Source organism: Macrotis lagotis, chromosome 1 (assembly GCF_037893015.1).
Source record: "Macrotis lagotis isolate mMagLag1 chromosome 1, bilby.v1.9.chrom.fasta, whole genome shotgun sequence".
In the NCBI taxonomy this organism is placed as follows: domain Eukaryota; kingdom Metazoa; phylum Chordata; class Mammalia; order Peramelemorphia; family Peramelidae; genus Macrotis; species Macrotis lagotis.
The window spans coordinates 692,939,742-692,956,823 of record NC_133658.1 but is presented as its reverse complement, the minus strand read 5'-3'; the positions used below and the strand labels follow the sequence as shown (position 1 = coordinate 692,956,823).

The window sequence follows — 17,082 nt, the reverse complement described above, 5'->3', positions numbered from 1 at the left end:
GGGGGACCATTGCGGGGGGAAAGGATTGTGTGAATTCATACTAAATTTTTCCAACAGATGGAATATCAGAATGAAGGAATTGATGCCACAGTTGTGGAATATGAAGACAATCGCCCTCTCCTGGATATGTTTCTCCAGAAACCAATGGGACTGCTTTCACTCCTTGATGAAGAAAGCCGATTTCCCCAGGCAACAGACCTGACTTTAGTTGGTATGTGTTTTTCAAAAAAGGAATACATATTCAGACCAGAATACGGCATCTGTTCACATACTCAAGGCAAAGGAATCTAACATAAAGCTTTACAATCCTGTCATTTTTTTAACCTAGTAATATGTATATAAAATGAAGACCCTTTTAAAGTCAATTAGAACCTTTAGCAAGTGACAAGTAACATTTATGACATCTCCCCAAACTCAAATAAAACTGAACTCATCTTTCCCCCTCACCAAGTCAAAATCCTTCTGACTTTTCTGTTTCTGAAAATGGAGCTACCAGAAACCCAATCATCAAAGTCTGAAAATTATATTCATCTTTGATTCTTCTTTCCATTCTCACATTCAGGTAGAAATTCTTGTGACTTCCTTTAGATCAGGTCTGTCCTTTTTTTGAGAGACAGCATGGTTCAATAATAGAGAGCCAAACTCAACATCAAGATGACTTCCATCCAAGTGCTCCCTACTGAGTGCACACCTACTGAAGGTGTGATCCTGTGAAAGTCTTTCACCTTCTCTTGCTAAGAAGAGATACTGGCCCGCATGGGTAAAGGGCGTTTCCTTGCCTGGAAGTTCCCTAGATCAATGAAATTCCAGATTCAAGCCTTATCCCTAACCTTTCTTTCTTCACTCACTGACACAGTCATAGTCTTCTTATTTCTTATTTCATAGTCTTCTTAGTTCTTCATTATAGAGTCTAAACCAGATTCATTACATATACTTCCTAATTGGTTCTCCTGTATCTGTCTCTCTCTCATTTCTACTTCCATCCTGATCACCAATGCTAGATGAATCATCCCAAAATGCTGATTTTATTACATCATTCCTCTCCTAAAATACTTCTAATGACTCTGAACTATTTTTAAGTTACAGTTCAAACTTAGCCTGAAATTCAAGGTCCTTGACTGTTGGTCTCCAAGTTGCCCTTTCAATCATCGCTTTTATTTGTTTCTTCTATGACATCTTCACAGAAGCCAGACTAATCTATTTATTCACTGTTCCCCAAACAAATGATTCTCATTGGGGCAGCTAGATGGTATAGTACCTATAGTGTTGGGTCAGGAGTCAGATAGACCTGAGTTCAAATCCAGTCTCAAACCCTTAGGAGCTGTGAGTAGCCATGCACTTTACCTCTCTGCCTCAGTTTCCTCAAATTAAAATAGGTTTAATAACAAACTTACCCCCCCCACACAGTTGTTGCTAGGATCAAAAGAAATAATATTTATAAAGTTCTTGGCATAGTCTGGAAAATAATAGGTGCTGAATAAGAGGTTACTCCCTTCCCTTCTCCTTCAATATCACATTCATTTTTATTCATACTTTTTTTCTCTCTCTTATAGGCTTTCCTTCCTTTTTTTTTGCTTTTTTGTTGTTCATTTGACTATGACCCTTGATTACCCTACTTGGGGTTTTCTTCACAAAGACTGGAGTAGTTTTCCATTTCTTTCTCTAGTCTATTTTACTGATTAGTGACTTGCCCGGAGTCAAACAGATAGTAAATGACTGAGACTGAATTTGAATTCAGGTCATCCCAATCCCAGGCCTGACATTCTTTCTATTGAAGCACCTAGCTGCTCTGTTTTCTTTGCTTATTCATCTTCTACTCATAATTAAGGGCTTTATTGAATATTCAACTGTTTCCTTCACCATTCTAATACACAATGATCTCTCCTTCCTATGAATTATAGTAATTTTATGTTTCATTTATTTTGCATTTAATCATACACTACCTTGTTAACATTTCTTATGATGTTTTTTATTATAACTTCATATTTTTGTTATTCAGTTATTTCAATTGTGTCTAACTCTTCATGATTTCATTTGGAGTGTTCTTGGCAAAAATGTTGGAACATTTTGCCATTTCCTTCTCCAGCCCATTTTACAGATGAGGAAACTGAGGCAAACAGGGTTAAATGACTTATTCAGATCACACAGCTAGTCTCTGAGATCAGATTTGAACACAGAAAGATGAGTCTTGCTAAACCAGGCCTAATCTTCTATCCACAGTGTTACCTAGCTATCTTTCCTTCCCTTTCTCTAAATTGTAAGATCTTTAAGGACAAGTATCAAGTATTATTATATAATAACGAATATGCAACTATTGCTTACTGATCTTTCTTTCCCTATAGTTACTTAGCAGTGCGTATGCTCTCTTCTTTCCATTTCCAGTAAACCATAAACTTCTTGAGAACACGGACCATCAGTTTCTTTATCTCTGAAACCTTACACAGTGCCTTATAAATAATGATTGCTTAATAAATATCCATAGGATTGAAGTTTTATTTTTTTATTTACTTTTTAATACAGTACTGTCTGTCTTTCTGACAGGTGCTTAGTAAATACTTGATGACAGACTCAAAGAATGAATGAATGAATGAATGGGGGGGTAATTCCCATAACATTGCATTCCACACTTTTTAAAAAGTTTGCTCTGTTGACAACTTCATTAATTTCCCTGGGCACCTATAAATCCTGTGTGTTACCAAGACAAATTAAAACCCACATTATCTTAATCTCCTTGGGACAGATTCTGTCCTAAAGTTAATTGTGTGTTTGTCTCTGTATATAAAGTTTCTGATATCACAAAATCATTTGTGGGGAAAACTATGAACTTAACTAGGTTGAGGATAGGTTGGATAAGGAGATACTTGAGGTAGAGAGACCAAATTAAGAGACCATTATAATACTCTAGGTGAGAGGTAATACATGCCTGATATTAAAGTGGTAGCCAGGTGAATAAATAGAAGAGGTTATATGTGAGAGGAGTTGTCGAAGTAGAAATATACAATTTCTCAATTTATTGCATAGATAAAATGAGGGGGAGTTAGGAGCCTATCAGGTAGTCAGTCTATATAATCAAATGCCTAAAGAGGCTATGAAGCAACAACAAAAATGCCAAAAGAAATACCCACCTTCCACCCTGATCTTTCTCTTCTCAGATTCAGTCCTGGTTCTCTTTAGTTAGATCTGCAGGGGCTCTTGGCAAGTATTTCATGCTATGGTTTGCTTGTGTCTTTAAACAGATAAATTTGAAGATAATCTGCGTTGTAAATATTTCTGGAGGCCAAAACGAGTGGAGCTTTGCTTTGGCATTCAGCACTATGCTGGAAAGGTAAAAGGTGTTTGACTGCTAATGGGTCTGAATTGAACAAGAGATAAGTGGCTACATTGCCATATCTGTGAAACTTAAGAAATTGCTTGCAGATTTCTTTCTTTTTTAATTCTTCTTGTATCCCTAATCATAACTCACTAACTTTCACAGTCAGATTGATCACAAAAGTTGCCTCTGGCATTGAAACAGTTTCTCACAGGGGTGGCCTAGAGAGCTGCCATCTGCCTCTTACCTGAGGTATTGCCTAGAAGTGACAGCTCTCTAGAGAGCAAATATATTACATCTTTTCACAGTGTGTTTAGCTGTGAATGCTCAAATTTTAAAATAATTCTGGAATTACCAGGAGGGTTGATATAATTTTAGGTGAGGCTACAGGGGACTGTAATATCCAAATTAAAAAAACCACAGAAATTAATTAAATGTCCAGATGTTTATTCTACCCAACATGAAGCATCAAAATATTTGGAGACATAAGATCATAGATTTCAAGTAGCAAGGAATATTAGAAGCCATCTGGTCTAATCTTATCACTTTATAAATAGAAAAGTTCATTGACTCACTCAAACTTACATGGATAGGGTCAGGATTTGAATGTAGATCCTTTGATAACAACTCCACTGAACTAAACCATTAATGACAATCTAAACTGTTTTCTTTTTATCTAAGTACTGTCACATTAGATGAGAAAACTAAAGTGCTAAATAGGTTAAACCACTTGCTTTTCCATATCCTGAGAGAGTTGGTGTACCCTAAGGGAAAGGACCTGGTGGAATGTGCTTGAGGTTCTTTTGGACACTTGACCACCAGTGGCGGCAACTAGTGATTCATATTTGTAATATTCTAAGCATCATCCCTTCTCTGGAACTGAGTGAATTTTTTGCTCTCAGAAAACTTGGATAAAAAAGTTTCAAAAAAGCATCATGACCTACCCAAAGCATCATCTCACTCTGCAAGTAGAAGTCAGTTGTTTAGGCGAGTGTGATAGAGTCCATATTGAAAGAAGAAAAGGATGGCCATGTACCAGTAGTAGGCCTACTTGAGATCAGATAACACAGATCTGTAATGGACTCAATTAGTTCAAATTCCTGATATCTTACAATTGCATTCAGTAACACAGGAATTGCAACTGAGAAAGTGGATAGTAGGGCAACCTAAGGTTGAGGAAATGGTGGGGCATAGATGTTGTAAGGGTTAACAGACAAGGAAATAAATGGCAGATGGCAGACTAGCTTAGAAGATCAAGAATTTATAATAAAAGCCTGAAGATTATTCCAAATGACCTCCCTTTCTCCCCCAATTTCTTGAAACTCAGTATATATGTGTATATAGATAGATAGATTGGTTGATTGATGGATTGATTGATAGATAAATAGATAAATATGTATGAAAACATATTCAGGAAGTTCTTATTTGCTCCACATAGGCCCTTGGATGGCTCATTATTATTTTTTTTCCCCTTAAAACAACATTCATCTGATCCATGGGTCCAGGATCCCTCATTGATCCTCAGTAATTGATGTGAAGCTGGTTTTGCCACTAGATGTCTCCTAGTGCATTTTTTTCACCTTAAACTTTCCTAAAAATGGTAATAACAATGTACTAAACATATATTTGCAATTCATAAGAGTTAATATGGTATAAGACAGTAAGAACTCCTAGACTACAAGTCTAAAACCCTGGTTTTTAAGCCTGAGCCTGTCATTTAATAGGTATAGAATCTTGACTAAAACATATTCAATTGATCTTCTGGGTTTTTTTCCAGTCAGTCAATCAGTAAGCATTTATTAAATGTCTTCTGTATGCCAGACACTATGGTAGGCACTGGAGTGAGCTCTTTGAGGAGAGGGAGTCATTTTTGCCTTTATATCCCCAGTATTTTGGCAGTGCCTAACTGATTGATTAAAACACAAACACAATCAATCCTTTCTACCAAGGAGTTCAAATGCTTTTGGAAGAGACAAGTACATTGGTGTGTTTACACAATAACTATCATGAGAAAAAATATAAGTAAATGCAAGGAAGTTAAATATGAAGTAATTTGGTAAGGTTTCATGTAGAAAGTGGTTCTCTAGCTGAGGGAAGGATTCTATGAAGCAAAGAAAAGGAGAGGGAGTATTCTAAGCATGGGAACTAATCATCGCAAAGATAGAGAGGAAATGGTGTCCTGTGGCGGGGGGGGGGGGGGGGGGGTGAGGAAAAGGGAAACAGGCTAGTTTGGCTGAATCATAGTCCAGCAAATGAAGTAATATGAAATGAGAATGAAGAGATAGTTTGGGGCCAGGTGGGAAAAGGTATAGGTGTGCAACAGATGAGTTGTTATTCATTCAGTGGCTAATGGGAACCATTAGAGTTTTTGAGTGATGGAAAAACATGGCCAGTAGGACACTTATGGAAAAACCCTTTGGCGGCTGGGTTGAGGACAGGCTGGATGGGGAGAGACTTGAGGTAGGGAGACCAAATTAAGAGAACATTATAATACTTTAGGTGAGAGGTAATATGTGCCTGATATTAAAGTGATAATCATGTGAATAAATAGAAGAGGTTAGATGTGAATGGTGTTGTCAAAGTATAAATGGCACATTTTTTTCAACTTATTGGATAAATTGAGGAACAGTTAGGAGCTAGTCAGTTAGTCAGTCTATAAACATCTATTAAGCATCTACTATATTTCAAGCAGTGTACTGAAGGCTGGTGATATTATTATTGTCATGTTAGATTTCTCATGACCCCATTTGGGTTTTGGGGTTGTTGTTTTTTGGCAAAGATAGTAGAATAGTTTCCTATTTTTTTCTCCAATTCATTTTGCAGCTGAGGAAACTGAGACAAGCAGGGTTAATTAACTTGCCCAGGATCATATAACTAGAGTAATTATCTGTTTGAACTCAGGTCCTCCTGATTATAGGGTTGGCATTCTATACACTGTGGCATCTAGTTACCCATTGAGGAAATAAAAGGAGGTAAAAATCCAGTCCCTGCTGAAGAAGCTCACAATCTAGTGGGGGATACAAGAAGCAGACAAATATGTACAATTTGTACATTAGTATAAAAGGGGGAGACATTAGAATTAAGAAGAGTTGGGAAAGTGTTTCTGTACAATGTGAGGTTTTAGTTGAAACTTGAAGGAATACAAGAGGCAGAGATGAGGAAGGAGAACATTCTAAGCATGGGAGACAGCTAGAGAAAATGTCTAGATTTAAGAGATAGAATAGGGGCAACTAAGTGGAGCAGTGGATAGAGTCCTTAGTCTGGAAGTTAGGAAGACTTACTTATATCTATGAGTTCAAATCTGGCCTCAGTCACTTACTTGCTATGTAGACACTGGGCAAGTCACTTAACCCTACTTGCCTTAGTTTCCTCTTCTAGAAAATGAGAGGGAAATGAAATGACAAACCACTCTTGTCTTTGCCAAGAAAATCCTCAAATGGGGTAATAAAGAGTCAGACATGACTGAAACAACTGAACAACAGCAACAAGAGATGGAATGACATTTTATGGAATGATAAAGGAGACCAGTGCCATTGGATTGAAGAGTATAGGACAAGGAGTAAGGTGTAAGAAAACTGAAAAGGGGTCAGATGGGGAGTGGGGTGAATTGTTTAGGTTATGAATGACTTTGAACTCTAAACTGAAATATTGGAAGAATGATGGTGCCTTTGACAGAAATACAGACATTTGGAAGATAATGGATTTGAAGGTGAAAGATAATAAATTCTGTTTTGGACATGTTGAGTTTGAGATTAAGTAAGATACTTATTCTGCCTCACTCAAAGAGATATCACATTAAATGAAATAATCCATAGGAAAATATTGAAAACTCCAAAATTATAAAATATTATTATACTCTAATAAATCAAGAATATGAAGACTACAAAGAAATATGGGAAGATTTATATGAATTGATGCAAAATGAAGTAAACAGAACCAGGAAAACAATATGTATATATATATATATATATATATATATATATATATATATATATATATACAATGATTACATTGGAAAGAACTACAATAAAAATAAAAATCAAATGCAATGAAATAAAATGGCCAAATATGGCCCCAGGAAAGAGATATGAAATTTCACTTCAATCCCTTATTTGCAGAGGTATGGAGACTAGGGCTATGGAACCCCGCATACAATGCCAGTCTTGTTATGGCAATTACTTCTGCTGAATTGTTTTCAGTTCTTATTTTAATGGATGACTGAAAAATGTAAGGGAGAAGAGAGATATTGGAAAATTTTTTAAAAGATCAGTTTAAAAAAAAACTACAAGAGAGTATAAATATAGCAAAGCTGTTCCCCTTATGTAGCATGAGATATTGTAGTGGGGTTTGAAGGAAACAAAATAGACATCTCTCCTCCCCCTCCTTTTTCAAAGAAAACTTTAATTTCTGTCAAGAAGAGAAGCAAAAGGGTGAAGCCAGAATCTTGACCACTCTGCTTTCCTCAAAGAGAAGAGATTGTGTACGTCTGTTCTCTTAAAAATATTATCAGTCTTAAGAATTTGATTTTCAGATTCAAGCTAAACTTCCTATTGCTGTTTGGATTTAAGTTTTATATCCAAGGTTTCACTTTCTTCCGATCACCAGTTCTACAATAAACACACATAAGAAAGCAGCAAAGAAACCCATTTATCCAAGTTAATAACAAATCCAAGAAAGTATATGCAATAGCATATATACTAGATATTAAATAGAGAGTAAAAGTGTTCTTTCATTGAGAACAGATGACTCAGCTCAAATAAGGGAGAGTCCTAAATCTCAACCAAGGGCAAATTCCCAGAACCCTCTGGTAAATATGGCAAGCAGGAGACAAAAACATGATGGAGACTGACAACTCTTCTCATGTCAGCTTCTTCCCAGGTCTTATTTTTCCCTCAACAGTCTGAAGTGGGGTTGGCATTATCTATCTTCTATCTCAAATTAGAAGGCAAAATTGCCTGAAGCAATTGCAGAGACCAAAGAATCAAGAGACTCAAAGGGAATGAAGAGGTCTCCTCTCTCCCAATCTTGCTCCTCACTCAGGAGAAAGGCATTGACTTTTGCCAATGAGGTGACAATAGCAAAGTGAGGAAGGAGTCCCATACTAATAGTCTTTGGGATTCAGTTTCCAGGAAGATATACTAAAAGCAGAGAGAGAGGACTAACCTCATTAGCAGGATTGATTGCAGAGTACTTCATTTACATTATCTCATTTGATTCTTACAACAACCCCATGAAATTGCCTATTGTTGTTCATTCATTTTCAGTTGTGTCCAGCTCTTCATTGACCTCATTTGATGGTTTCTTGGTAAAGATATTGTGAAGTGGGTTTTCTATTTCCTTCTCATTTTATAGACTGAGGAAACTGAGGCAAATGGGGTTAAGTTATTCTCCCAGAGTCTCACACTGAAGCAACACCCATTCAGTGAGTAAGACTAGTTAAGAAATGAGGCAAAGAATGACCTCTTTCAATCAGTTAAGAAGAAATCAGTCTGACAAAGGAAGACCCTCAGGTTTTTCGACCAAAACAGAAACAACTGTTATTTATACTCACTCTGTACCATCAATGACCCAAGTGAGGCTTGGGTTGGGACCTATTGTTGACCAATCAGTGAAAACCAAAGTGTTTTGAGTTTAAGACCTGATTCTTAAGAAAGAAATCTAGCCCATAAACTGCATATACTTGGGAGCTTTCAGCATTCAAAATTTACATTCTTTTGGTCAGAACAGCTGCAGGTAAGGGTTTTATACCTAACCTTAATCACTGAAGAGCATTACCTCAGTTAAAGTGAAATATGGCACAGACCTTAACTTAAAAAGGCCAAGGTCTCCCACTACATCCAGATCTATGTCCAGTCATCCTGATTCATATCAGACCACTGACCCAAATGGTTCCAGAGAAGAAGAGATGTTGGCGACTTAGCACAGCCCCTCCCCCATCACTCAAATTCAAATAGAAATAGTAGTAGTAGTAGTAGTAGTAATAAAAAGAATAATAATAATAATATATATATATATAATGAGATAGGGCAGGGACTAGAATTATGTGCATTAGTATAAAAGGGGAGACATTAGAATTAAGAAGAGTTAGCAAAGTTTTCCTGTAGAATGTGAGATTTTAGTTGAAACTTGAAGGAATACAAAAGGCAGAGATGAGAAGGAAGAACATTCTAAGCTTGGGAGACAGCTAGAGAAAATGAGCAGATTTAAGAGATAGAATAGGAGCATCTAGGTGGGCAGTGGATAGAGTCCTTAGTCTGGAAGTCAGGAAGACTTGCTTATATCTATGAGTTCAAATCTGGCCTTAGACACGTACTTGCTATGTAGACACTGGGCAAGTCACTTAACCCTACTTGCCTTAGTTTCCTCTTCTGTAAAATGAGAGGGAGATGAAATGACAAACCACTTTATTGTCTTTGCCAAGAAAATCTCAAATGGGGTAATAAAGAGTCAGACATGACCGAAACAACTGAACAACAGCAACAAGATATGGAATGTCATTTGTGGGATGATAAAGGAGACCAGTGCCATTGGATTGAAGAGTAATTAGTATAAGAAATTACCTCATGAGGAAACTTTCTCTGCCAATTCATATCAGTACATTCTCAACAACTAGAATATTGAAAGGCTGTAACTTGGTCACAGTCAGAACATGTGAGAGAAAGCACTTGAACTCATCTTCCTGGATTTGGGGCCAACTTTTGTCATTCTACATGTTGCTCTCCTTATCCTTCAATGAAAGAGTCCTCTGACAAGAAGTGAGGGTGAAGGAGTTCATTGGAAGCTTTAATTTGACTTATTTGTCCAAATTTAGGCAGCACAGCTGCACCAAGTTTGAATTCTCTTTAAAGGTATATTTTTAAACTACTCTCCATCACAACTAATTATTCACCTTTGGCAAATTTTTCCCATTATTGACAGCAGGCAGCTTATTTTTTCTTATTTACTGTTTCTGATGCAGGTTTTATATGATGCTTTTGGATTCCTTGAGAAGAATAGAGACACATTGCCTGCTGACATCGTCATGGTTCTGAGAACGTCAGAGAACAAACTTGTCCAGCAGCTCTTCTCTATTCCATTAACCAAAACAGGTATTTATCTGCTAGGCTAGTCTGAGCCACACTGCTCAAGTGGTTTCCATTAGCCTTATTATTCTGCTAAACCTTATAATCCTAGACTGTGATTTCAAAGTAAAAAGGCATTCTTAAAATTGGAGAATGAGATTTGAAAATTCCCTCATATATAGAGGATATAGAGAGGTGGTTGGATGAGTCAAGCGGGAGATTGGTGGCAATAGTCTTCTGTTCCAGAAAGGTAATTCTAAATAAAAATTCTTTGCAGTTTTAACTTTTTTTTAAATCACTTATCATTTTCTTTGGGTGACAAAGTACATAGAGTTCGAGGCCTGGAGTCAAGAAAATTAGTCTTCTTGAGTCTGGCCTCAGAGACTTACTAGCTATGTGACCTTGAACAAGTTACTTAACCTCTGCCTGCCTTAGTTTCTCACTTGCAAAATAAACTAGAGAAGAAAATGGGAAATCACTCTGGAATCTTTATCAAGAAATCCCCAAATGCAGTTGTAAAGAAAAAGACATCTGAAAATAACTGAACAATAAAATACATATATGTGAATGTAGTCCTAATTTTTTAAAAATCCTGTTTGTCATTCAAATTCCTCCCTTCCAGTATTCTTATATCTTACATGCTCCCCCCATCTTCACACTCTACTGCCTACCAAATATTCTTTGATCTAATGACATTGGCCTCCTGGCTATTCTTCAAACAAGTCATGCCATCACCCAATTCCCATTATTTTTACTAATTTGAATCTTTCCTTTCTCATCTCTTCCTCCTGGCTTTCCTATCTTCTTCTAAATCCCATCTAAAATTTTACCTTTCCACAAGGCAAAAGTTTTCCTAATTTCTCTTAATATGAGAGCTTTCCTTCTGTTGATTATTTCCAAATGTATGTATGCTGTCTTGCCCATTAGATTGTAAAATTCCTCAGGAATGAGGCTGTCTTTTTAAACTTCTGGCTATATCTAGCATAGCACATAGAAGGTACTTGATAAATGTTTATTGAGTGATTGACTGATACATGTTGATATATATATATATATATATATATGTATATATATGTATATATATATATATATACTGTTAATCCTCATTATTCTAGGATTCTGTATTTGTGAATTTACCTACTTGCTAAAATTTATTTGTAACCTGAAAAATCAATATATGCTATGCTTTAGAGTTCATTCTGAAATGCCATGTCTTTCAGAAGCCTTTTCTAACTAATTGAAAGTTAGTTTGCAAATGCCCTGAGGACTCTCAATTTTCAAATAGGAAACTTCTATTACTACCCTTCTATTTTTGATCCCACAATATGGATTTACTCTCCATATATATATATATATATATATATATATATATATATATATATATTAATCCAAGTAATACAACCCAATAAGTCTGTGAATTGATAGAAAAGGTCTAGAGTCGGCATTTTTAATAGCATTATATTGTTTCCAATTACCTGTAAAGATAACTTTTTGTCTTTTTTATTTTTATTTTTTGTTTTTTAAATTTAGTTTCCCCCAATCTCACTTCCTTTCCCCTGCCCCCACAAAAGGCAATCTGATACTCTTTACATTGTTTCCATGCTATACATTTATCTAAATTGAATGTGTTGAGAGAGAAATCATATTAAGGGAAAAAAAGATAGCATAATTACATGTTTAAACTCTACAATTCTTTCTTTGGATATAGATGATATTCTATATTACAGATATACTAAATTGTCTTCAGATACACTGACCAAGTTCATTAAGGATAATCACCACCCCCATATAGCTGTTAGAGTGTACAATGTTTTTCTGGTTCTGCTTATCTCTCTCAGCATCAGTGCATGCAAATCTTTCCAGGCTTCTCTGAATTCCCATGTCTTCTGGTTTCTAATATAACAATAGTGTTTCATAACATAAATATACCACAGTTTGTTCAGGCATTCCCCAATTGATGGACATTCATTCAATTTCCAACTATTTGCCACCACAAACAGGACTGCTATGAATATTTTTGTATAAGTGATGATTTTTACCATTTTTTAATGATCTCTTCAGGATATAGACCCAGTAGTAGTAGTAGTACAGCTGGATCAAAGGGTATGCACATCTTTATTACCCTTTGAGCATAATTCCAAATTGCTCTCCAGAAAGGCTAGATGAGTTCACAGTCCCACCAACAGTGAATTAGTGTCCCAGATTTCCCACATCCCTTCAAAAATTGATCATTGTCCTTTCTGGTTGTATTGGCCAGTCTGAGAGGTGTGAAGTGGTACCTCAGAGATGCTTTAATTTGCATTTCTCTAATCAGTAATGATTTAGAGAAATTTTTTTCCATATGACTATGGATCCCTTTGATTTCTTCATTTGTAAATTGTCTTTGCACATCTTTTGACCATTTATCAATTAAATTGGGGAATGACTTGTTTTTTTTAAATTTGACTCATTTCTCTATATATTTTAGAAATGAGTCCTTTGTCAAAAATACTAGTTGTAAAAATTGTCTCCCAATTTACTACATTTCTTTTAATCTTGGTTACAGTGGTTTTGTCTGTGCAAATGCTTTTAATTTAATGTAATCAAAATTATCTAGTTTGTTTTTAATGATTTTCTCCATCTCTTCCTTGGTCATAAATTGCTTCCCTTTCCATAGATCTGACAAGTAAATTATTCCTTGATCTCCTAGTTTGCTTATAATATTGTCTTTTATGTCTAAATCCTGTATCCATTTTAATTTTATCTTGGTATAGGGTGTGAGGTGTTGGTCTATTCCAAGTTTCTGCCATACCCAATTTTCCCAACAGTGCTTATCAAAGAGAGAGTTTTTAATCCCCAAAGCTGGACTCTTTGGATTTATCAAACAGCAGATTACTATAATCATTTCCTGCTATTGCACCTAGTCTATTCCACTGGTTCACCACTCTATTTCTTAGCAAATACCAGACAATTTTGCTGACTGATGTTTTATAATATAATTTTAGATCTGGTAGGACTAAGCCACCATCTTTTGTCCTTTTTTTTCATTAAATCACTGGAAATTCTTGACTTTTTATTTCTCCAAATGATTTTTAATTACATTTTTTTCTAACTCATTAAAGTGGAATGTGGAGTTTAGATTGGTAGGGCATTAAATAAGTAGTTTAATTTAGGTAGAATTGTAATTTTTATTATATTAGCTCAGTTTATCCATGAGCAGTTGATATTTTCCCAGTCTTTTTAATTCTGATTTTATTTGTTAGAGAAGTGTGTTGTAGTTTTTTTCATAGTTTCTGAGTCTACCTTGGCAGTTGGACTCCCAAGTATTTTATACTGTCTGAAGTTACTTTGAATGGAATTTCTCTTTCTAGCTCTTGCTGCTGTATATTACTAGTAAATGTTAAGGATTTATGAGGGTTTATTTTATATCCTGCAACTTTGCTAAAGTTGCTCATTTTTTCTAGTAGTTTTTTAGATGATTTTTTAGAATTCTCTAGCTATGCCATCATGTTATCTACAAAGAGTTGAGAGTTTTGTTTCATAATTCCCAGTTCTAATTCCTTCAATTTCTTTTTCTCTTATTGCTGAAGCTAACATTTCTAATATGGTATTGAATAGTAGTGTTGATCATGGGCATCCTTGTTTTACCCCTGATCTTATTGGGAATGCCTCTAGCCTCTCCCCATTCAATATAATGCTTGTTGATGGTTTCAAATAAATATTGCTAATTATTCTAAGGACAGTCCATTTATTCCTACACTCTCTAATGTTTTTTAGTAGGAATGGGTGCTGTATTTTATCAAAGGCTTTTCAATGTCTGAATTGATCATATGATTTCTTTTTTTTTAAGTTTTTGCAAGGCAAATGGGGTTAAGTGGCTTGCCCAAGGCCGCAAAGTTAGGTAATTATTAAGTGTCTGAGACCGGATTTGAACCCAGGTACTCCTGACTCCAGGGCCAGTGCTTTATCCACTGTGCCATCCAGCTGCCCCAATGATATGATTTCTGATAGATTTGTTTTTGATAAGTTAATCAAACTAACAGTTTTCCTAATATTGAGCCAACCTTGCCTGGGATAAATCCTGTTTGGTCATACTGTCTTATCATACTGATAATTTGACTGTAATCGCTTCGCTAAGATTTTATTTAAGATTTTTGCATCTATATTCATCTATAATTTTCTTTCTCTGTTTTGACTCTTCCTGGTTTAGGTATCAGTACCATATTGGTGTCATAGAAAGAATTAGGTTGAGTTCTGTCTTTGACTATTTTGCCAAAGAGTTTATATAGAATTGGAACCAATTGTTCATTAAATGTTTGATAGAATTCACTTGTAAATCCATCTGACCATGGAAATTTTTTCTTAGGGATTTCAATAATGGCTTGTTGAATTTCTTTTTCTGAGATAGGGTTATTTAAGTATTTAATTTCCTCTTCATTTAACCTGGGTAACTTATTTTTTATAAATATTCATCCATTTCACTTAGATTATCAAATTTATTAGCATACAGTTGGGCAAACTAATTCTGCCTTGTTACTTTAACTTCCTCCTCATTGGTGGTGAGTTCACTTTTTCCATTTATAATACTGGTAATTTGGTTTTCTACTTTCTTTTTTTAAATCTAATTAACCAGAGGTTTATCAATTTTATTGGGTTTTTCATAAAACCAACTCTTGGTTTTATTTATTAGTTCAGTAATTTTCTTGTTTTTGATTTTATTAAATTCTCCTTTAATTTTTAGAATTTCTAATTTGGTATTTAATTGGGGATTTTAATTTGTTCTTTCTCTAATTTTTTTAGTTGCATGTTTAGTTCATTGATTTCCTCTTTCTCCAATTTATTCATGTAAGCATTTAAAGATATAATATATCCCCTGACAAATGCTTTGGCTATATCCCTTAAGTTTTGATATTTTGTCTTGTTATTGTTATTATCTAGGATGAAATAATTCTTTCTACAATTTGTTGTTTGATCTACTCATTCTTTAAAATGAGATTATCTAGTTTCCAATTAGTTTTAGGTCTCTCCCTGGTTCATTATTGCATGTGATTTTTATTGTATTCTGATCTGAGAAGGTTGTATTCACTACTTCTGCTTTTCTGCATTTGATTATTAGGTTTTTATGCCCTAGTATTTGATCAATTTTTGTGTAAGTGCCGTGTACTGAAGGAAAAAAGTATATTTCTTTCTATCCCCATTAAATTTTCTCCAAAGGACTATCATGTCAAGATTTTCTAATATTCTATTTGCCTCCATAACTTCCTTCCTTGTTTATTATATGGTTAGATTTATCTAAATATGAGAGCAGGAGACTGAGGTCTTCCATCAGTAAAGTTTTGCTGTCTATGTCTTCCTGTAACTCATTCAACTTCCCCTCTAAGAATTTGGATGCTGTCCCATTGGGTGCATACATATTTAGTATTGAAATTGCTTCATCGTCCAATGTACCTTTTAGGAGGATATAGTTTCCTTCCTTATCCCTTTTCATGAGATCTATTTTTGCTGCTGCTTTGTCTGAGATAAGGATTGTTACTCTTGCTTTTTTCACTTCAGCTGAAGCAAAATAATGCTCCAATGTTTTACATATACATACATACTATATATATATATATATATATATATATATATATATATATCTCTGTTTCAAATGAGTTTCTTGTAAGCAGTATATTGTAGGATTCTGGTTTTTAATCCAGTCTGCTATTCACTTACGTTTTATAGGGGAGTTCATCCCATTGACATTCAAGTTATAATTACTAACTCTTTATTGCCTTCCATGCTATCTTCCTTCTGTTTATATTGTCTCCTTTTTTAACTTTATCCATATTCCCTGATATTTTGTTTCTGAATATCACTTCTTGCCCCTCCCCTTTCTTTTCTCCTTTTAGATTCTGTTAGTTCCTCTTTTCTTCCCCCTCCCCCTTTCCCCTTTTAATACTTAAAAGATAAAACAAGTTTCTCAACTTAACTGAGTGTGTGTATGCTAACTTTAGGCCTTATCTGATGTGAGTAAGAGTCAGGTGGTTCTCACCTCCTCCTTTCTTCCCCTCTATTGCAATAGTTCCTTTGTACCTTTTTATGTAATGTGATTTACCCCATTCAATCTCCTCTATCCTCTCATCTCTTTACTGCCCCCCCCTTTTTAAGAAGATATTATTTTTAAATCATTCTGTCAGAGTCATGGATAAGTCATGAGTGTCTATTACTTCTGGCTAAGTATATTCTCCCTAATAGAGTTACAATTGTTGAGAGTTATGAGAATCCTTCTCCCAGGTGGGGAGTCAGTTATATCTTATTGGATAGCAGTTTTTTCTTTATTCTCCTTATTTCAACCTTTTCATGTATCTCTCTTGAGTCTTCTGCTTGATGTCCAAATTTTCTATTGAGCTCTGGTCTTTTCATTCAGAAAAGTTGGAAGTCTTCTATTTTGTTAAATGGCCATCTTTTCCCCTGGAAGAGAAGGCTCAGTTTTGCTGGATAGTGGATTCTTGGCTGCATTCCAAGCTGCCTTGCTCTTTGAAATATATCATTCTAGCCTATTCGATCCCTTAATGTTGATATAACCTGGTACTGTATAATCCTTACTGTGGCTCCTTGGTATATAAATTGTTTGCTTCTGGCTGCTTGCAGGCTTTTCTCTTTTATTTTATAGTTCTGGAATTTGGCCACAGTATTCCTTGATGTTTTCATTTTGGGGATCCCTTTCCACAAGGAATTGATGTATTCTTTCAT

The 17,082-nt window shown here is 35.2% G+C and overlaps 1 protein-coding gene across 1 annotated transcript in view; it reads left to right on the top strand.

The window, feature by feature from the left end:
- Positions 1-17,082, top strand: part of MYO3B (myosin IIIB) — a 567,258-nt gene that overhangs the window by 272,090 nt on the left and 278,086 nt on the right. Inside the window, exons 20-22 of the mRNA XM_074212806.1 lie at positions 58-211; positions 3,237-3,325; positions 10,269-10,398. Of these exons, the coding sequence (XP_074068907.1) occupies positions 58-211; positions 3,237-3,325; positions 10,269-10,398 (373 nt within the window). The remainder of the gene's footprint in view (positions 1-57; positions 212-3,236; positions 3,326-10,268; positions 10,399-17,082) is intronic.